The sequence below is a fragment of the Diadema antillarum genome, unplaced genomic scaffold (genome assembly GCF_040938485.1).
Source record: "Diadema antillarum isolate AM-2024a unplaced genomic scaffold, OU_Dant_1.0 scf00000182, whole genome shotgun sequence".
Classification (NCBI taxonomy): Eukaryota; Metazoa; Echinodermata; class Echinoidea; order Diadematoida; family Diadematidae; genus Diadema; species Diadema antillarum.
This window is the reverse complement of record NW_027271071.1, coordinates 1,173,676-1,197,509: the sequence shown is the minus strand read 5'-3', so window position 1 is coordinate 1,197,509 and position 23,834 is coordinate 1,173,676. Positions and strand designations below refer to the sequence as shown.

At 39.0% G+C, this 23,834-nt stretch overlaps 1 protein-coding gene across 1 annotated transcript in view; it reads right to left on the bottom strand.

The window, feature by feature from the left end:
• The window catches only part of LOC139723187 (zinc finger protein 423-like), a 41,132-nt gene extending 19,754 nt beyond the window's left edge, over positions 1 to 21,378 (bottom strand). The window contains exon 1 of the mRNA XM_071634444.1: positions 21,231 to 21,378. Coding sequence (XP_071490545.1) covers positions 21,231 to 21,378 — 148 coding nt within the window. The remainder of the gene's footprint in view (positions 1 to 21,230) is intronic.
• Positions 21,379 to 23,834: the final 2,456 nt, after the last annotated feature.

Sequence of the window (23,834 nt, the reverse complement as noted above, 5' to 3'; positions counted from 1 at the left end):
GCCATTTTGGGTCAGGAGATTTGTAGCACAGAACTCTTGTAGTCTAGAGTGTTGTTCGCTGACCCATTGAGCCAGCGCTATTCTCATTCGGTGTCTCTACATTTGATACAGAATGGGGGAGGCAGCGTGTTGCGTTCGTCTCCATGCCGCACAAACCACTCGCCACGATTGTATGCCTTTAAAGGACAAGTTCACTTTCGTACACATAAGAATTGAGAGAATGCAGCAATATCAGCAGAACACATCAGTGAAAGTTTTAGGAAAATTGGACAATCCGTTCAAAAGTTTTGAATTTTTAAAGTTTCATTGCTGCCATCGCTGCATGAAAAGACTACTACAGCTTGTGATGTCACATGCATAGAATGATAAGGAAAGTATAAAGAATATTCAACATAATTTCACTTTTCTCACATAATAATAGAGCACTTGACTTACCTCTTTCAGAAGGCAGGGGGAATAATATTACCCTTAACATATGTCAGTAGCGAGTCAAGGGAATGTGTACTTTTTTTTCAAAAAATAAAATTTTGTGGAATTCTCTTTATATTTTCTTTATATCATTCTATGCATGTGACATCATACACTGTAGTAGTCTTCTCATCCAGCAGTGACTGTGCAAAAGCTTCAAAAATTCATAACTTTTGAATGGATTGTCCAATTTTCCTCAAACTTTAATTGATGTGTTCTATGGATATTGATGCATTCTCTCAATCCTTATGTATAGAAGGTGGACTTGTCCTTTAAGTTATGACTATAGAATAAAATTCACAGTTCAAGTTTAGTGATGTTTGACTTTGAGGATTCTGCCTGAAATCTTATCAGTCTATGATACACCTCATGTAGCATACTTATGCTAAGTACCAAGAAAAATTCCCCAACAATGTTCTTCAATCATGTTAACATGATCTTGGTTCTATAAAATCATTAAATTCTCGTGTTACTGTTTAGTACATGCTGTGCAATAGTGCTGCTCTGAAGAAAGAAAAAATGACAAAATTACTTCGTGGCAACATAAAAGATTTCTCAGTTTCAATTTCACAAGCAAATGGAGGGTTAGTTTGAAGACGGAGTTACAGGAAAAGCAGCATAAACAAGAAACTTTGCCAGATATAACAGAACTTACACTAACATTTTTGCCATTTGAATATACCAATGTCATTTATTATAAAATGGGTTCAAGAATGTAGCCAATTGGAAGCGCTGAAATGAGTCACGTGTGCGTGCATTAATTTCTCACTAACATGCACAGCCTGACGTCACAATGTTTACACTAGCAGTGCGCACTCAATTACTTGTTACAAGTGTGTCGCGCGCTACTGTAAACAACTTCTAGTTCGGGCTGCCGGCCGGCCTTTCTTGTGCATAACATGTGTGGCGTACGTATACACTTATACGTATAGTACTTATATGTGCGGGATTTCCGAGTGCGACGTGTGTAAATGTTTGGGACGAACATCTTCGGACATCTTGATTCTTGAGCGAGTGCTACATGTAGCTGACTGGTATTGACCCACAAAGGTACGTGAAAAATGCTGTTAGTTTTCGGCCCATCTTATAAAAGAAATGATGCACAGGATTATTTTGAGCCGTTAGTGGAGATGCAGCTCACTCTCGGGTATTTACAATGTAGTGCAACATGCACTCGGCTTCGCCTCGTGCATGTTTCACAATTGTAAATACCCTCGAGTGCGCTACATCTCCACTAACGCACTCTATCCTGTGCATCATTTGTATAACAAAGCATCAAAAAATGCCCAGAATTATAGCCACCTATGTGAAGTACGATATTCTTTTTGGCTTTATGTATATACCCACAAAAAGATGAATTGAATTTCCCACATCTCCATAAAAGACATTTGTTCTAGAAGATTGGAGCCTAAAAGCTATCTAATAAGCACCTTGTGGGGCATCAAGAAGAAACGATATTATTTGAAGAAAATGCCAAATTAGACATATTTCACACATAACAAATGAGGAGTTCTTATCCAGGGACAGCTCGTTCACACGACTGACAAACTTCTGCTCTTCCTCTATTATTTCTTTTTTATTATTCGTAGATACCTCAGGCACCACCTCGTAACTCAAACTACTAGATCTCTCCTTCTTACTGCACAATATCTCTCTCTTAGCAATCAGTAACTTTAATTTCATTGCTTTCTTTCATCATATAATATGCAACTCACTAACTCCCCATGCCTCCCCAAAGCTCATTCAAAATTGACTGCACTTACTCCAGTCCTTATAATATGGATGTCATTTCATTGGTCGAGATATTCTCTCCCTTCGACAACAGAGCTGCATTTGCTCAGCAAACACAGCTGATTACAGTGTTAGAAAACATGGAAGGAAACACAACTGATATTGGCGAAAAAAAAATGAAAAGAGGTGTGGCACATGCTTCTTATTTATTACAGTCAGGAAAAGGGCTGTACAGCAGGCCAACTCAGCAGGTCATACCACAGTCTGTGAGCACTGAGGTACCAAGACTAGCATATCCCAGTGGGAGGTGGAGCCATTGTAATACCCCTCTTTCAAGCGGAGATCTCCAGCCAGCATAAATCTCCCCTCTCCTCTAATTCTGCGGCATCCCACTGTGCGGCGCTCAACAGAGAGCCCTATGGGGTCTCTGGACCATTCCATCAGGTCTGCAGGGGGTGGCAGGTGTTAATCCAGGCACCTCTCCCCATTGATCTTTATTACTATGAAGTTGATGTAAAATGAAGCAGTGGAGGTTAGAAGATGTGAGCTCCAGACACACATAGCTCCTCATTTGGGTAGGTACAGGGAGGTGCTTCCCAACTGCCTGGTAGGTACTAAAATCAAGAAAAGCAGATGTCTTTTCCTGTACATCAGTAATCACACAATTTATTTAGTTGTGCTATCTCAAAGAAACTAGACATTATCCTTATTTGTAGTCATTTTACATAAATATCAATATCAATACTTGTATTTTCATTATTGTTGTTGTTGTTATTATTATTAACATTATTATCATTATTATCATTATTATTATTATTATCATCATCATCATCATTATCATCATCATCATCATTATCATTATCATTATCATCATCATCATTACAATTATCATTATCATTATCATTATTATTATTATCATCATCATCATCATCGTCACTATTATCATTATCATTATTATCATTATCATCATCATCATCATCATCACTATTATCATTATCATTATCATTATAATTATTATCATTATCATCAGTGCAATAAAATATTAAACCTCTATATATTTTATGAAAAGCGACAGCATACAAACATAAAGCATCGATGCAATTCATCCACTTTTGTACAGAAGCATTCCAATGCAATCTCCCCTGACAAAGACAACTGTGAGGAAGTCTTCTTCTTCTTCTTCTTCTTCTTCTTCTTCTTCTTCTTCTTCTTCTTCTTCTTCTTCTTCCTGCATGACATAATTTTTCCCTTCCATTCTCCACTGGATGTCTATTGATCACAAAGCTTTGAAGCCTCATGACTGTGCTCTTGTTCCTCTTGGGCACCTTTGGAGTTTGGATACCACCTGTTGCTGGAGAAAGGGTCAGTGTGGGTAGCAGAACAATGTACCCATTCCCCTCTCACCTGGATACTCATTAATGATTGCAACCAAGACAGAGGAGCAGTGGAGAAAAGAAAGAAAGAATGGGGTTTACAAGTGATGGAGATGTGTTCCACACTTGACCAAAGAACTTGTTTACAAAAAAACCTGCTTTTATAGAAGCATGTTTCATGCGCATTCATGTTTTTTGTAAGTCTGAACTCTGGAAGCAAACTTGAAATTAATCCCATCCTTCCAAAACATGCTTCTTGAATCACACATTTGGCTAATCATGGTCCCTTGGCACTTCCTAATTAAGTTTTCTCAACTCTTGAGTCAAATTAGCAACCTCAACAGTATGACTTCAAAAACACTGTTCCGGAGGCGGAGTTTACCTTGAACATAGTACTCACTTCTGCCATGGTTTGACATGTGCATGAATTCTTCAAACATAACCTTTATTTCTAAAGGGAATCAAGTATTGCTATAGTTTGATTGACAGACCATGGGAGTCTTGACAACAGTTGCTGAGAAGACTTCATTTTGATGTCTGAATACTCTGCTCTGTAATTCTAAATGCACTAAAAAATGTGTTTCCAAAATGTGATGTTTTTCTGCATGTCTAAAACCTCTCCAATACATATGGGCAAAAAAGAAGAGACTTGAGAGATAAAGAAGGGAAAAGATTAAAAAGTGCATGGCAAAGGAGCTCAATGTTATATTATGTTCAGATCTACTCAGTGATAAAAGAAAAAAACAAGAGCTTGTTTGATACCATGCTACTCTTTCCCAACTATCCCTATCCTAAAAACAAAGTACAATATGCAAACATCCATCTTTCCTCTCATCTAGAGAAGCAGTAAAACAAAGCTCAATTTGACATGAATGAATGAAAGAATTTTCCCCCATGTAGAATAAGTGATCAACTGCTCAGCTGTTCTGGATGGTCAAGATTCTTTACAACAGTCTTTACCTTTTTTATGAAATACATGTCCTCAGAAAATCTCCTTTGTCAGTTGCATATAGGCCTACCTCCTGACAAAGTTCAGTTATTGGAAACCATGCATACAGAATAAAGCATCCCTTTTCCAGTCCAATATCAACCCATTCTTTGCTGTGTGCATGCATACCTGTATCTACTGCAGAAAAAAAAAAAAAAAACAGAGAGAGAACTAAAATAAAAAAGAAGATGTTAATCAAATAAACGAGACACACTTGTCACTCACAACCCAGTATGTAGCACTCTGAATAGGAAGTCCCAAGTGCCCACATCTGTGTTTGCTTTAATTTTGCCCACCCTATTCAAGATGAACCTGACTCAGTCATTACCATATAGGCCTATATGCAATTTGATGCTACATGTCATCAGCATCCGTTCTGATATGGTACAGGCTTTGGGGGTTAAACCTTTATGCCCTCAGGCATTTAGCTTAACCATTTCAGTGCTTTGAGTGCCAACTGGCACAGAAACACCTTAGTTTTGTACACATTGCCCAGGTCCCTGGTACAGAAAGGGTTAACTTACTAAGACTTCATCAATAGCAGAGCTACCAAGTCTCACGCATTTTGCGTGAGACTCAAGCAGTTAGGGGCAATCTCACGATCTCACCCATGACACCCATTTTTCTCACGCATCGGGCCAAATCTGCAACTTGGGCCTATAATAATGAGTATAGCTCAAAAGATTAAAGAGATAGTTGCAAATGAAGGTATATTTCCCTTTTGTCTTTCAAAATAAGTAAAAAATAGTCACTTAAGTATGCACCTGATCGCACCATTAAGAGCTAAAAATTGAAAAAGCTCCCTACCGTGGGAGGCCACAGGGGGAGAAAACCCCTCCCACACCCTCGCTCGCGCGCACATTCGCATGCCGAGATGCCGAGTCATGAAAATCTCACTCATAAAATTGTTTTGAACTTGGCATCCCTGCAATATTCAGTTTTCCCTCCAAACTGGACCTACTTGCAAAGTTAGCAAGGCCACTTGGGTGTAGCAATATACCTCGGGTCTTCATCAGCTCGAGCTTGAAGAAAAGCCTGCTATTTCGGATCCAAACAATTAGCCCGATCAAAAAATAGCCTGTTAATTTTGCGAAGAAGACCGAAATAGCGCGCTATTCCGATCGGAAAATAAACCACCGAAATCTCGCACGTATTTGCAGAATAGCCAGCTAATTCACAAACTAGCGCGCTAATCTTAATGCGTCTTCATCAGTTCAAGCTTAAACATCGGGTTTATCGATAAACCACACGCTTGTTCGTCTAAAGTGTGTATGCACCAGCACTGGCCTTAAGTTACCCAACCGTGCTTGAAGCTTGAGCTGGTGAAGACGCGATTGCACATTTCAGCTGACTTCGGGCTTATTTCTCTGATCCACCATAAACGCGCTATTCTTCAAGCTCGAGCTGATGAAGACCCACCTAGTCCAACAGGGAAGGCCGTGGTGACACAATTGGGTTTGGGTTATCTCTGTCCATTCAATGATTAGTTTCCAGACATCAATCTGTGCCAACTGAGGAAGAAAGCGCTCCAGCATGTGCACCAATTGGTAAACACAGCCCAGAGAAGGTTTAAAGCCCATGAGACATAAATATTTTACTTTTTTACTGCATATTTCTGTTGCTAACCTGTGATAGTTCAATAATATTTTGGTATAGTGCATATTGAAACTCACAGACAAGTTCTTCAAGAGATATTGTGAAGGCAGTGAAGGGGGGGGGCCATTGGTCGATATTCTTCGCTTATTTGTACAACTAATTTGATATAATACTGACAACAATGGTGTGCTGTAATACAGTCAGTGACTTTTATCTTTTTTAATTCTCTGTGGCAGAGTATGCATATAAACTAGATGTATCAACCTAACTCACAATAGCAAATTCCCAGCTGTGTCCTGCACACAAACCAACAAAGAGCCAATTCTATCCACGTCAATAAGAACGATGACTCAGAATGAAACAGAACATTGCAGTTCCCACAAAAAAGAAGAAGAAGAAGAAGAAGAAGAAAAAGGAGGTTCTGCCAAACAAGTTGTCCAGCTGTAGGTAAAGGCCATTCTCTGCCTTGTTTGGCACAAACCTTTCCTTGATTAAAGAAATAGGAGCTTGGGATGAAGGGAGGAAAAAGAGAGACTTTGAGAGGAGAACGAAAAAAAAGAAGAAATATATCAGTGATTACTCTTGTACCCCATCATATGGACCAGCTGGGAATTGAGAAAAGGTCAAACACAATGGGGCACAGCAAGCCATATTCCATACCCCGCCACCACCAGCCACACGAGGGGCTGGGCCATACACACACAAGCCCCTTCTTCTTGGCACTATACGAGCGAGCCCCGGCGTCATGGGAGTCACTTGTCCCCGTTTCTCCCCCTGCCCATGTTTGGATGAGCGGTTGTCGCAAGCTCCGGCAAACATTTGATCAGGTCCCCCGGCCGCGCAACAGGGTATGCACACGAGGGGTGTGCCCCCGTCCCGGTCTTATAGCATTAGCTGCCGGGGACTCTCTCCTCCGGGCCCCCCAACAGTGCCGAGAACCACTCAATTTCAGGACACACACCCCTGGGTTGCCACCCGCTTTTGTTAGAGACATGTTAGTGAAATATAATAACTGACTGGGTAAATAAGGGAAGTGCAGCAAACACACACACACACTTGTACACAATTGCTTGATACCACTGATATGCACAAAGCATAGTGAGAAACTAGAATACGAGTGAAAAGGAGGAGTTATAATCTTCACCACTATGCTATATTTGAACTGGTTGAAAGGCTACACCTGCCAATATCATAAAAGACACTTCTTTAGTTCTCAAATGCGCATACCTTATTTTGATTACCAGTACTCTTATTTTTTTAAGTGTCTAAAGATAGAAAAGCACATATATACACCACATGTGACAAAAACAAACAAACAAGATTCTTCACTTGCAAGTCACTTTTGTTTCAAGTTGTCACATTATTGCACATCATGACTGAAATGATAATACAAACAGCCAGGAAGCTCAGTGCTGCTGTTTCACATCTTACCCTAAAGAGGGAGCCCTTTCTCCTTGCCAGTTTACCACTGTGGGGCAGATCAATACTATCATGAAGCAAGCTAGTGTGCAATGTTGCCATGTACTAATGAACCAACCTGCTGACAGAACTTAGAGTTAAAAAGTTACTTAAATCACTCTGAAAAAAGAAACCTTTTGATATCGGAATCTGCTCCTTTCCATACACTTGTCCCGTACGGGTGATTTGTGGTTGGCTATATTTTCTGTCTTCCTGGCAAAGTGCTTCCTTCACTAGTAATCATCATCCATTTGGTTTTCACCACTCTAGTCAACCTGCCCTATACATTTATGTTTTCTCCAATACCACCCCCCCCCCCTTGCCCCATGTTACTCCCCATATAGTTTCCCGAAGTTTCTTTGAATCTGTTTCAAGGTGTCTGACACTTCTACCCTTCTAGAAAGATAGTAGTTAATAGTAAGTAGGATATCCTATGGGAAAGCAGTGACCCAAATCAAGCACCACAGGCCTTCATTGTAACCTGCAAAATTCAGTGGGTCAATTCTCATTCATTTTCTGTTTTTTAATGGGCAATTTAGGTTTAACAGTGGTCGGAAACTATTTGAAAAGTAGAGTTTACTTGGTTGATGTTCAAGAGAAGTGGACTGGAAAGAAGTGAGAAACCTTGAATGACCAATCTCTGCCCTCCTGCCTGTTGTATTGCTCGAAGAAGAAATCCACTCCAAAATTTTATCAATATTTCATTTGGGGAAAAAAAATCCCTGCAGATCAGTGCAAAAATGATCAAAATCGGATAGGAAATAAGCAAGTTATGACATTCTGAAATTTCAAAATATTTCGGAGAACACTTCTTGGCCAGTCGTTATGAATATTCAAGTCAGCAAGTTGATGATGGCATGCTCTTGATTTCCTATGCATTTTATGTACAGAAATGAAAAAAAAATCTCATATTTCAGCTGTATGAATATAAAACGTGCCTTAAAACCACCCAAAATAAAAAAGAACAAATGTTGCCTCTGATATACTTTGGCATAGGAATATGCTTTTGCCTGTATTAGCTAAAAATAGCATTTTCTTTCTTTTCAGAATTCCATCCATATCATACATGAAAAATTGTAAGAGCATCACATCATCACTTTGTTCATTTGAATATTCATAAGGGCTAGTCAAGAAATGTTTTATGGAAAAAAAAAGTGAAATTTCTAAATGTCATATTTTCCTTATTTCTTATAATCCAATTTTGGTAATTTTTGGAACATTATGTATGGATTTTTTTCCACTTTCTTTTGGAGTTAATTTATTTCTGGGTTAGATTTCCTCTTTAAAGAGGTGTTCTACCGAAGTCCGACCCAAGGGAAGCGGAATGTTATTTTCAAGTCTGACCAAGAGCACTAGATATATTCTTAGATTTATCACAAATGCAATCATTACAGCTAGATCAAACAGGACTTTGAAAAACATGCATTTGAAAACCAGGTCTGTGTAGACTATACATGTATTTTTAACCATCAGACTGATGTGCCATCCTGTGAAAATTTTGCATATATGGCTGTTACCAAACATGCATAGTTCTTTGGAAAAGATGTATCACAGGGAAGACCATTTGATACACATCTCAACAACACGAACAATACAGGTGTCTATGGATCTCAGCATTAAAGAGAATACCACATTTTCTTGGTCATTATGGAATAAAGAATCATATCCTACTTCTTATCATGTGTCAAAATGATTACATAGAGAAATGCTAAATAGGCTTTGAGCACTGTTATAGGCCTACCTACTTCTCTGTCTGGAGTGAAGTCATGCTAGTCATAACTTTTCCTCTGAGGGACACAAGTATGAACAAGCAAGGGGCAACCTCACCTCCAGGAGATATGAGAAAGTCATTCCACAAACTGCAGTTGTATCAACCTCTTATCCCCCCCCCCACTTCCTCAAGGGGAGGGGACAGAGATTTCAAAGAAAGAAAGCATCACCATGCTTGACATTTAGTGCCACTAGGAATTAACACCCCTCACATCCGAAATGGTATAACCCTATCCAGGGGTTTGCAGAGAGGGCGAAAGAGACAAGATGGAAAATAGTTCTGCATGGCAGAGGCTTGAAGATCCCTGTGGGACCACCATTCCTGGGGACTAGATTTCCATCACCCAGAAAACATCTCCACGATATGCTTATATACATATATATATTCTCCCCCTCTCTTTTAATCAGGCCCTGTAGGCATGCTCGCTAGCTGGCGGTAGCCACTACAGGGGCTTTAGGGCTCCCGTGGGGGCCCGCCGGTTGCCTGGCAACCCCACATCTGTCTTGCACATTTGGCCTCACACGTAATTTGGTACGGTCCCGCTGGGACTCCCGCGGAATGACGTTGGCAACTCCACGGGGAAATCTTGCCAGAGACCCTCGCATAGCAACATCCCTCCATTATTCAATCCCACCGACTCCCCATGGAGATTACGGCCCTGCCATATAAGAGGAGAAAACAAAGCCAGGAAAAGCGAGACAGACGTAGAGGGGGGAAAAGATAAAAGCAAGAGAAGAATGAAGGGAAGGAAAAACAGGCACAGGCAGTCTTTGCGGGGAGGAAAAAAAAAACTGCAATTTAGATTTGATGTCTTCCCCGGGGAGCCTGGCAAAAGAATTCATCCATTCCACTTCAGAGTTTCCCATTTCCACTGATCTCCTACTGATTCCCCTGCCACGTTTCAGAAAATGTAATTTGCAACAGACTACAGCAAGGATAGTGGGCCAGGTAGGACAGCCATACACACAAAAAAAAAGGAAGAAGTGAGAAAGCCAGAATGACAGAAAGAAGAAACAAGGGGGAAGGGAGGGAGGGGAAGGTGGGGGAGGGCTAAATAGCAGGAGAGAGAGAGAAGGGGGGGGGGGGAGATGCTGAGACAAGGGCTTTGGGAAATGTTGTTTGTGAAGCCTGGCTGTAAGGCACCCTAGGGGCCCCCTGGCCAGCCTTTCCTGCTTTTCTCTGCTAGCCTCAGCGGGACGTCTGCGCTCCGAATCTGAATCCACCCCAAGTAACGGGGCCCATCCCATCTACAGCGAATGGAGGCACTCGGCGCGGCAGTGGTAGTCTGGACGTAAACCCAGTGCTGCCGTGGAACACACTGGATGAACCGTGAGGTGCCACAAGGTGGATCCAGGGAGCTAGCCCGAGGCTGGGTTACATATCAAGAAGAGTGGCTTTCATGTCACGCTCATTCAACGCCCATCAAAATGCCCTGAAAATTCATCATGTAATGGACTAGACAGACAATTCGCACATGTCAAATAACCCATGAAGAGGGAAAGTATACATACAACAAACGGCTCAGCTTGATTTTCAGTTGAAGTCACTGCTTTATATGTACATATGCTACAATACATACCACCAAGTGTATTCCATGTAAGTGAAAACAGAATACTGTAAAACCAGAAATGTTCGCATGCATTTTAATTTCGTGAATTTCGTGAGGGCCAAGATTCGCGAAATTAAAATGCATGCAAAACTTCTTTTACACTATATGCATTGAATGCCAGTGACAATTTGTGAAAATTTCATGCTGCAACAAAGACCGTCAGCTTAAATTTGCAAAAACTTCATGCCACAAAAATATCTTGCTTTTATGCCTACACTCCTACATAGCACTACAATACCCTTTTTCTCAGATCAGGAGGTATGACTACTTAGATAAATGCATGTAAGTACAATCAATAAAGCAAACTGAACTCCTAAACGAATGAGATGTAATTCTCAGAACTTGGCTGTCTTCTTATTTGCATATCAGCATTGCAAAATAGTTAAATTGTGTTCTAAACTAGTGCATTTACTTCTCTCTCTCTCACACATTCAACTGTTTCCTCACTTTGTATATTCACTTTGTCACATTTCCATTATATCTACAATGAAAGTGCAATCTACAATATTCATCTAATCCATGCAGAACTTTACTTTATTCTGATTTTAGAAATTGTTTCAGAATACCTTTTTTTCTAAAAGTTTGGAAATTATGTGACCCCATAAAGACAAACGCAATGGAAACTCCATAGGCCTAAAAACACATTACAGCACTGACCCAGGTTTTGTCGATTGTCTCTTTTTATGAGAAATAAAACTGATTCAAAAGCATCAAAAGTTGAATAGGCAGAGTTTATTAAAGGCATAATTTACCATTTGGAGATGAAACAAAAACCCAGCATTAGTGCTTTAAAATAGTTCTTAAAATGTGAGTTAGGGATGGAAACAACCATTGTAAAAATTTGAATTGGTAAAATCGATGTTAAGTATTGTTAAATATACAACATGTGAACAATAGTTATAATAAAAATGTTTCCAGACTGAACCGTCTACAGTTACGGTTTATCGAGAAAACTACAGATAGCTCCTTATATTTTAGGCTTTATCGCGAAAATTTTATGTGCTAGGATGTTTTGTGGTACAACAGACCTACACATATGCATTAAATGTCATATCTTGAACATTTCTTAATTCACTGTTCCCAAAGGTAAACAGGACCTTCAAAACATTGTAGCTTCTTGAGGGCTTTTTACACTTGTAAATTTTTGCTTAGCCCCGGACTATCGGTGGGGCTAAGGGGGGGCCTTAGCCCCACCGTTGGTACGGGACTATCCTTAGCCCACTTTCTGTTTACACTCGTTTTTGCCAAAGTGGGCTAGCCCCACCGATAGTACGGTACTATCTGGCCCTGCAAAATAGCAGGGGTTAGCACCGCAATTGCGGTGCTAGCACCGCAATTGCGGTGCCAAGCAAGTGAGTGTAAACAGAACGAAAAAATAATCCTGGGCTAAGCGACGGAGACGAAGTCCGACCCTCACTGACCAATCAGAAACGAGGCAATCAAGTGCTGCCGGTGCGTGCGTGTACGTGTACAGTACACAGCGTAATTATGAATATTCATGTGGTTTGGAAAGTCCGGGGCTAAGAAATACGAGTGTAAAAAGGTCAGTTTTCTCCTTAGCCCCGGACAAGAGATAGTACGGGACTAATTGGCCAGTGTAAAAAGCTGAAAAAATTGGTACGGGACTAACGATAGTCCTGGGTCAGAGAAAGTCCGGGGTTAAGAAACACAAGTGTAAAAAGCCCTTTGGAGAATGTGCATAGGCCTAATGCCTTGAACCAAAACACAGAGTAAACACTATCTAATGAAATCATTACCATTATCAAATATTTTGCAACAATTTACAAATTGCAGGGGTTTTTTTTTCTGTTATTACAACATCATAAGCAACATAGAGTAATTGATCTGTTTTAAAACCCATATCCTTTGGATAAAGTACCAGAACTGGAATGTGTGAAGACATTCAAAATAAGATTTTACTGAAGGTTCAGAAGCTGGATTTAAGAGCAAAAAAGATGTGATTTTACTATACTTGATGCAACAAAGTCATGGGAGAGTCCATTATAGTTACAGGTGTGACATGAAGAAAAGTCTACATGATTTCTATTATTAGTCTACTATCAAGAAAAATATGTTCAACTTGACCAATGATCACTGGAGTCGAGCAAAGACATTGCAAATTCATAATGATTGCTCCTGTTGATCCTCCATGTTTTTTTTTTCAGGGTTTGTTTTTATCCCCCAGACTCAACAATTCAGTAAATATGTAATATCATAATATCAGTACAGCATTGGGCTGGGGTGGGGCTGTCTGGGATAGCCAAGATTGGGGCATGGACACTGGCGAGAACAACCCACCTTTTGCTGGCTGGCTCCACACTCCAGGGTCTGTTTTGTAATAAAGTGTGCTCTCCACACCTCTAAATCAATGTTGACCTCAAAGAGACTTTTCAGAGGATGAATGAATACGCATATAATTCCCCCCTCCCCTTTCAGTCTGTTTAATTTGTACACTTTATCTGATCATACTCTTTATATCTCACAAGGCTCTGGAAGAACAGAATGTTCTTATACTCAGAAGAAAAACAGGGGTTTATTTTAGTTGCTACCATCATTGTTATAACAGTTGCAACCACATGACACAGACTGTGTGAACTGATAATGTCATCATCTTTCCAATGTCCTGCTGACCTGCACGCAAATCTTTTCTTTTCAGACATGATGCTGACAACAACAAAAAAGAGCTAGAAAAACTTGTTTTCTTCTCATCCAGTCATTGATGTGTTGCATGATCAGACTTGAATGTCATCAAAACACATCCTGAAATGCTTGTAAAGGTGATAGATACTATGATGTCAGGATTTTAATCAACTTTTCTCCTGCCTTGATACAAGTCTTGGGTCCGTAACTTGGGTCGTTCATGAAGGGTTTCGCCTTTTTGCTGCAACATACCGAAATGTTGGCACAGCATACAGACACGCACAACATTCACTGACAACATGTTGAAAATAAGAGACAAGTTGCTGTCTAAAAATCTACCTAATCTGGCTTAAGATTTGGTTGGCAGCAAATTCATATCACAGTAAAATGCTAGAAATGATGAGGCTATGATAACACAACAGAGCATCTAGTATCCCATCACTTTCAGGACCCTTTAGCAGGTCCTTGACCCTTCTTGCCACACAAACAGCTTTGCTCTTTACACTCATAATGCCACCAATGCATTTGTAGTTCACAAGAATATCAAGATACATTATATATTCCTTTTCCTTGTTATGCAGCATGTAAAAATTCCCAATTAAGCATCATCATGTGTAGGCAGATAACTTTCAATTATCAAAGTGCGCTTTCCATGGTTTTCAAAGTAAGTATAATCCACTTGAATTTGGGCAACAACAGCCACATTACTTTCCACTGATGATATTATGATTTGCAGTCATAAATGACAGCTATCTGGATGTTCTTCTCAAACAGTCATCAAATAGAAAATCTACAACTTTGAAACTTTCTCATCAATAAACTAAAATTTGTGGATGTGTAAAGTAAAAAGTTAGCAAATGACAAATCACGAAATCACACAAGAAATAAGGTTATGTAGTCAGAGCTCACATACAGAAATACAGAAATTTGCTGCTCAATATTACACCAAAATCACTGATATTATGTAAGGCTACATTGTAAAATTCTATAGTACTTGCCTGTCAGGGTAGCAAAGTTTGCATCCTCTGATAGCTTCACTTGACCAAAGGAAAATTTGACTGGCCCCAGAGGAAAAGAAACAGAAATATATGACATTAATGACATTACTACGTGATGAATATCACTTAAGTCTGTTATGTCTGGATTTTGTTTGAGAATGCATTACAATTCATAATCTCAAGTAGTCTCCTTATCCAGTCATTACAATACAAAAACTTTAAAAATTCATAACTTTGGCATCAATTGTCTGATTTTCCTAAAACTTTCAATGATATGTTCTAATAATGTTGCTGCTTTCACTCAATCCACATTGCTCTTTGGGTTTTGGTTTCCTTTAAGTGTTATAAGTTGACTACTCCACCTTCTTTTTGATAAGCCATTACACGTGCTTATTTCCTTTCATTTCCTATGTAATAAAGTCGAGTCTAGAAAAAGTACATGCTCAGAATGAATTAAAAGAAAATTTATCCCACATATTTGCAGAAAAGCATTGCAACGATAAAATACATTCTGTACTGTTTGAAAGTTTACTGACTGCACATAGATTTCTGTCCGATGAATAATACAAGATGCACACTTTCTCTGGTGCTAAATATTACCAAAATCACACAATCAAAATGGAATGAAAAATGGCTACAATAAAGACATTTCAAGAAAAGAAGAAATAAATGATGTAATTCATCAGTGAAAATCTGAGAGAAACCTGAAATATATTATGGGCAGGTTCTGGCATCATGTATATCAGTGAGTGAGCTACTTGAACATAGCATCCCATGATGGGCAACACATTAAACGTTTATAGGTCTACACTGGTCATATGATTGTGAAATCACATCACTTTCACAGGATTTTCACAGTTATCAAACCTTTCATTTTCATGGTTTTGGAAAGGAATATTTCCTCTGTGACTCTGCTCAAGATTTACCATGAATATCATTCTGTTTGATTACTGTCGGCACATTCTGTGAATGCAACAGATGGGCAGTAACATACAAGAAATATCACTAGCCAAAGAGAATTACATCATTTTTATAGATGAACTGTGTGACGTTAAATCATCCATAGCCTCTTTTGCTTTGTTCAGTGTTGCTAATTGAAGTTCCACTGATTGCTGGCTTTCATGTCTATCAATAATTTGCACCAATACCATTCAAGTGCCCTGGTAGTCAGTGACAGGAAATGGGAATTGCTTGAAATGGGCTAAATTTCAACCATCTTCCTTAATGACAAAATTTTAACCCCCCCCCCCCCCCCAAAAAAAAAAAATGCATCTTAAAATGGCTCTTTCATCCATACAATGGTGCGTGTACACTTTTAAGCCATTTTTTCCACAGATCATTTATATCATATCTTATTTAGTATCCAAATATAATGTATAGGCCTATAGCCTAGATGATTTATGAAAGAAATTTTGTAACTGTCCTAATCACACGATTATGTATATTGTGCATCTATATCATTTATTCATACATGTATTACTATTTGATATTCATTATATCACTGACTTACTCCTTAGTTCCTGGCTCTAAAAGCAATGCAGCATGCTGCCATACCATTCAATGTACTGCATAAAACTCTATGATCAAGTCAAGGTAACCTGTTGAAGTGGAACACGTACAGGAATAAAATGACCATGAAACCCACTTTACAGTTCGCATCACAGGCAGTTTTAAACGAGAAGAATCTGGCAATGTCTGCAATGTTGATACCACACACTCATTTATACCTGCTGAAGTTCATTCCCTGTCGAAGTCAGCAGTGGGGGATCCAGGGGGAGTGCATCGGGCACACCCCCCTTTATTTTTTGTTAAAACAAAGGAAATAAAAAGAAAAAATGGGGGCGCATGCTCCCCCCCCCCCCCCCCCCCCATAATTTTGTAAAGATGCCCCCTCTTTACGGAATTCCTGGATCAGCCCCCGGTCAGTATACCTCAGAGACAAATAGACTCTCACAGCCAATGTCTTTTATTCTAAACACACTTTCCACAGGTGACCTATAGCACTATTAGGTGCTGCAAAGACCACAGAGTAGGCATTCTTTTGAAAAATCAAAGGGAAGGGGGGGGGGGGCGAGGGATGATTGTAACAGTTCACTGCCATAACTTACAGTACAACATGTACCTCTAATTTTCTTTACCACATATCTTTACATTTTCATTGTAGTTTGCCATCAGTAAAGTTCTCATTACAGTCTCTACAGAGATGCTTCCTCCACAATATTTCCACTTTCTGCAGGTGAGCCATGAAGATTATATATATTGAAACACCATGGCAACTCATCTAAAATTCTTGACCACTAATTTTGATCTTCAAAAACTAAGTAATTACATCTCTCTTTTTTTAACTTCTAATAATCAATAAGATAGCTGAAGATGTCTGCCAGTGTTGGCTCAAGACTATGAATGGGCATGCATACCAATGCCATGAGAATAAAGAAACCATGTTTCCTTATATTCATTTCTGCATGCCTTATACAAATAATACTAGACAAAGAAAACTCCAGGAAATTCATGCTCCCACAAAAAGTAAACATTTATCACTGATCTGAGATGCAGGGTTCACTATGACAGTAAGTAAACAAGATCAAAAACAACAACGGAAATATGAACTCTGTTTCAGAAAACTTGTTAGTTTTATCTAATAAAAGCTTCTAAGACCTTTAAAACCCACCTACTCTCATTATCGAACAAACATAATAAAATAATTCTCACACATAATCTTAGATGACATCAAACAAAACTTGGATTAAAGTGCAATTCCATTTCATTATAAAAATAATTAAATGACACTCACATTGGCTTTGATAACGGAATCAAATCAGACCATGGAGCTACTAGCTCCATGATCAGACTAAGATCAGACCAAATGATATATCATGATTCATTAAGATTGGACATGAAATAAGAAAGTTCTAGAATTTCAATATTTCACTTTTTGTTTACCAAACAATGCACTAAAATTGGAAGAGGTAGATTTGTAAAATCATGGAAAATGTCAACCTTCACAGAACTCTTTATTTCAGATGTGATATTAAAGGGTGTGTACAGTTCTGGTCGAGGTGAGGATTTAGCTTTTAACATTTTGCGAGATATTCAGAAACCACTCTATGAGATGTCAATGAGCATGCAATTCTAAAGGGTATCAAAAGTTTATTTGATGAAAATTGGTTTTGAACAGTGACTGAGATATCCAAAAACAAGGTGAAACAAGGAGATCCTAATAAAGTTGTGGCCTGTCGCCTTTTATTATTATCACTTTTTTGGATATCTCAGCCATTTAAAAACTCATTTTCATCAAATAGACGTTGAATCCTTCTTAAAATTACATTCTCTTTCATATTTCATAAGAGGTTTCTCATTATCTCACCTTGGAATGGTCAAAACATGAATCCCCACCTCAACCAGTACGGTACAGTCCCTTTAATGAAATCTCTACCACTTTGTATGTCTGACTTTATTCATTTAAGCCAACTTGAGGACAGGAAAGAATTGAAAAAAAAATGTCAAACTAGCAAACAGCTTAATAAATCAAAGGGGTGGTATGATTTTGGTTGAGATGGGCTTCAGGTTTCCAACTTTTTGTGAGATGAGAAACCTCCTATGAAATATGAAAGAGAATACAATTCTAAGACGAATTCAAAGTTTATTTGATGAAAACTGGTTTTGAAATGGCTGATATATCTAAAACCAAAGAGGTTCTAATAGAAGGTGGGACCCAACTTTTTTGAGGACTTTGTTTTACTTTGTTGTTTTTTAAATCTCATGTATTTCAAAACCAACTTTCATCAAATTAACTTTTAATTCCTCTTAGAATTGTATGCTCTTAGATTACTGTGATAAGTGGTTTCTAATCATCTTGCAAAAATTTAAAATCTGAATCCCCATCTCAACCAAAACTGTACCACTCCTCTACCACATATCACTCCCATCCTTAAATAATACATTGGTTACCAGCATGTGAAAATTTTGAATATAAGATTCTGCTTCTGACTTGGAAAGCTGTTAACCCATTGAGGGCAGGCAGATTTTGCTAAAAAACACATTTCCCATAGAGACACCCGCCCAAGTATCCTCGGGGACTAGTCTTCAAAGGGTTAATGGTACTGCTCTTCAGTATCTAGTTGACTCAATTTCTGAATATATATATGTACCCGGTATAATTCTTGATCTCACGGGAGTAATATCTTGGTTCCACAAAGAATTGAATCTTTGGTTGGAGAGAGAGAATTTGTAGCATCTCCTCCTGTCTTTTGGAATTCGATTCCCTCCACACTTCTCAGTTTAAGCACATAAAAATGATGCATCTAATTTAAAGTTAGAGTTTTCTTTTGTGTATTTTGAAACACATTTATTGATTTATGTTTGGTTATTGTTGTTGTGTTTTATTCAATAATATGTTATGCACCTCTCTGTGGCTCAGAACTGTGAGAATACAGTGGCGGCACATAAATGTTTTGTCTTATTGATATTTATTCATTATTATTATTATTATCATCTTTATTATTATCATCAAATTATCATCACCATCATCATCATCTGATGCTAGCAAGTCAGCTACAACATGCATCCTTGGGGATCATGATACAGTCATGTTATTGGAAAGCTGCTCCCTGCATGTATCACCTCCTAATCTCTACCATTGTTCTTGCTGCTTCATAATTATGCTCGTCACCATCTTCACTCTCAAGACAGAGGCACTTTCCCCAATGCCTTGCTCAAGTCAAAGGTCATTTTAATGCTTGTGAGCCTATTGAGAATAAGGAAAATAACATCTTCACACAAATTCACCTCCAAATACATCAAGTAGGGCCTGCCTAACTGTGGTCATTTTCACTAAAAAGAGACAATATTGATTACACGAAGGTGTTACTCCTCGGTAGTGTATTAAGCAGTGCAACATGAAGAGCACTGCTGGGTGATACTCTACGTTCTTTTCATTTTGTCCGAGCTATTGAAGCATCTGCATGAACTTCTACCACATTCCCAATCACTTGACATTCAATTCAATGGCTTATTAAGTACTAGCCATGAGAACATTAGATGACAAGATACTAGTGTATGTAACAAAGTATAAAATGATCAATACTTTCTAATATGTCTGTGTTAAGTTTTGCCCAGACTGTCACTGTGCTGGTAGGCCTATTGGTTAGTTCTAGCAAGCAATAAGGGGTACCAGGCAAGGTATCCCTCTACATTTATAATCTGAAGTTGAGAATGAAGAAAAGAAAAAAAAAATAATGATTCTCCATTTTTTATATATCTCTCATTTAATAAAGTGAATAACCTCATGTCATTTGGTGATGAACTAGCCAAATTCTGTAACTTGTCAATCTTTGCATATTGCCATACATCTTCTCGAATAGATAAACACTTGTTCACTCAATCTATTCATCTATTGGTGCAAGGTAAGGGAAAGGCAGATGAACCCACATGATACACACACACACACACACACACACATATCCATCCACACATGACTTTCAGATGGGCCTACACTAAATGTAGGCCTATGTTCTACCAAGAACAATAATAAAAAATAACTCATTCTCATACAAGTTTCTTTCTTTCTCCTACTTTGCCTGATCTTGTGTGCTGGAATGTTATATGACAATAATTTGATGACACATAGTCATGGAATCAATTCTTGGCAGGACTTATAAAGTTGATTTTCCTTTTTGCCTGTTTATATTATTTTAATCCTTTCCTCACTAATTGTCAGATGTTCTTGTGTTGTGCTGACTTCAAAACGTATTAAAGCTGTATACCACATACAAAACATCCCAACTCAACATCGCGGAAAGATCGTAGCCATCTCGGAAAGGAACTTTGGCCATTCCAACATATTCTGCCACAACTTGTACATACTTACTCTTGAGCGCTCGAGGCTTTGACTGTTTCCGACGAGAAGGCATGGCTGTCGCTAGTAGTAGTCGATCGATCTTCTCCTTCTTGCTCATTAGCAGAGGAGAGACAGGTCTTTATCGGTCCGAAAGGTGCGAACAGGGCGTCGGATATCAAAAGTTCGGATATCGTTGATCAGACAGCGTTGTTAGGAACGTGTGAAGTGGTAATGGTCTCTCAGAACGGATGGGGAACGAATCACAACTTTAAATCAAACTGAAGGAAAATAGAAATGATTACCGCAATTCTTCACCACCGCTTTACGCTCTTCTGATTATCATGTGAAATGCTACTCTCCAAAACTTGAATGAATCTGGAGTCGGATAACTGGTTAGCCTGCTGGAGTGGTAAAATGCACCGACGAGAGCTCAAGATGATCTCTATTCCGACGTTTTGAGAGCGATGCCAAATAAAATGGTTTGGTTGGCGTGGAGGGTGCGGGCTGTTAGCAGTTGGTATGCTACGTTGCTTTCCCTAGCTAATTGTTCGCGCCGACGGGCACGAGGCACGAGAATTATGACAATCTGACAACAACTTTATCGAAATCAGGTTATAGCATGCGTGCAGTTTTCGAAATCAAGAACGGAAAAATCTCGTTGATATTCGGGCGTGACCGTCGATCTGTGCCGGTGCACCCTACTAGGGACTTGTGTGGTTCTCCCAGCAGCATAACAGTGGCACCTCTGCAGAAACGCACGCCGGCGGTTGGGCGTTGATCGCAGCTCACGGTGCGCCAGGATATGAACAGTCTCGGCTGGAGAGCAAAGCCGCAGCTGTCCTTCCCGCTTGATAAGACGGAAATAGTGAACCGCTGCAGGGTTTCGCTCGGTGGGAGTCTTGGCCATAATGCTTTCCCAAATCCCCTGGCAATTTCGAGGAGAACAACTTCTTTTTCTTCTCTCCTGTGTGAATCAAGTATTTTTTTTTTCTTCTTTCATTTTTCCCCTTCGCTTGCGCACGGTGTCCTGCTGCGATAACGACGCATGCTCTTTGGACTAACCCATTATCACAGGCTGAGGGGTGAAATTTTCAGTATCCGATACACGCTGGGAAAAGAGACTACTATGTGTGCACAAATAGTCTATCTGAGAAGTTTTTGCGTGAATATGCATATTGATTAGTCCTGGATGACAAATCGTACTAATATTTTTCATTCGAATCATTGCAAATCTTGTGAGAATTGTTCTCATTTGCAGAAGATATTACAATACCTTTTTATGAAGTGGTCGAATCCGGTACTTTCCCCATGGGATCTCGGAATTCTTACCCCGTCATACAAGGCTTTCTAGCGCTCGCCGGATCATCCCCCTTGAGATTTGAGATGATTCCGCCGTGCTACAGTGCTGTACAATCGGGGTATAGTAAACGCAGTGTGATGTTCGTTGAGGCAGTGGGCCTTATAAAATACACCCAAAGAGTCATGTAGATATCAGCTAGTCATGGAGTAAGAAGACCATTATTTTTATGCGCTGGTTCCAGATAGCGTAAGTTAGTGTAAGGAAGGTGGCCAGTATCTCTCTTGTATTGATCTAGGTATATATTATAAATAACTGCATTCATAATCAGTGTTGTTGTTGTTGTGTTTTTTGCTGTCCTCCCTGTCTCTTCATATTCGTGTTTTTTTTTTTAGAGTGTAATTCCTCTCCATCTTCGAACTGATGACTTTAATTAATGAGCAGATTGAAGTGAAACAATGAGAATGGTAAAAGTTTCATCAAATTGAGGACAGTTGTGGAATTTCAAATTTTCTCATAATTTCACGAAACATTGATAGTAGTGTCAATCTGTGATGAGGATGTAATCACCACTCCATCCGCAGTTATGTCAAAACAATGAAATATTACAAATATATCATTTTTGGATGACACGATAGGCATATTACACAACTATACCAGCCGCCCTTCTTTTTTAGTCAGTATTCCCATCATCAAAAAGGCATAAATTTAGAGGGTTTTTTTTTCTTTTTTTTTCGGTGATAATTTTGGAAAATCATCTTTTAACTATAATATTTCCGGTCTGTCATTTTGCTTTTAAGCTATTTTTCTCAGTCACTTGGTATCCCCCAAATACATCATTTCGGAGACAACATGCGCGCCCTTTCCAGAGATTCAAATATCCACAGCTATACCAAGGAGGTGGGGGATACCTCCCTAGCTGTAAAACCAACTGTTAAACCAGGGAGGTGGTCTTTCTTCCACCTCCCTGGTTAAACACTTACTAGATTGTTTGACATGTGTTTTACTCAAGTATGCGATTATGTTGTCTCTTGATACACGAGTACACGCTTGCCGTCATAAGGAGACGTGTGTGCTAACATTGCAACGTCATTATGACTTCCAGGAATAATTAATAAATAGTTTGATGATTGATGGAATATGATTGGCAGTTGCATCTTTGCGTCGAATCCGATCAGGGGAAATCTAAGGGCAATATCACTGATGGACCATGCAAGGACTTGATGGGATCATCAATTCCATTTCGCTAGAAGCTGTATCTGGGATTTTATGCGGAGGAATATATACATGACACAAAGTGCCCCTATATATAAACTTTACTATTATAGTCCTCTCCAACGGTTGTTATGACGTCAGGGGGTTGAATGTGTTGCATTAACGCATTAATGCATTCCCCAGTGAGAAGCATCTGAAAGGGAAATACACATCATGTATCACACTATTTCAAGATGACTGTCATCAATAAGACAATATCAAACAAACAAAACTGTATTTTCATGAAAATCGGAGAATTAATGGGCCAATTATGGAATTTGAAGGATTCGTGTGTTTTTCGCACAACGGTGGTATCGGTTGTTACCACTAAAATGCAAATTAGATGATGACCACCTCACATTGTTCTACTGGTTTTTATAGACAAAATAATAGAGAAATATTGCGGAACAGTAAATATCAGTCACAATCGCCCATAATGTACATTGTCATGATGTCATTACAAGTCTTCCATTGATCTGTACATGATTTCATATCAGCTCATTCTTCACTTCAATCTCCTTTTCTTAGGTAAAATCATACAGAATGACTTGCACCCCTCACATCACGTTCTTGCGGAGTTTGAATAAAATCAGTTGAACACCTTTCAACGAATAGGGGTTGTAGAATTTCTCCATTAAAACCATGATTGTTCTTCTCTTCTTACTTTTTTTTTTGGGGGGGGGGGAGGGTCAAACTATTATAGGGCTGTGGAGCAGTGAAATCTGATTTTTAAAATGGTATTTTGACCAATGTTAACGTTTTTGCGAAATCTTTGAAATTCAAGATTTCATCATCGTCTTGTCTCATGTCAG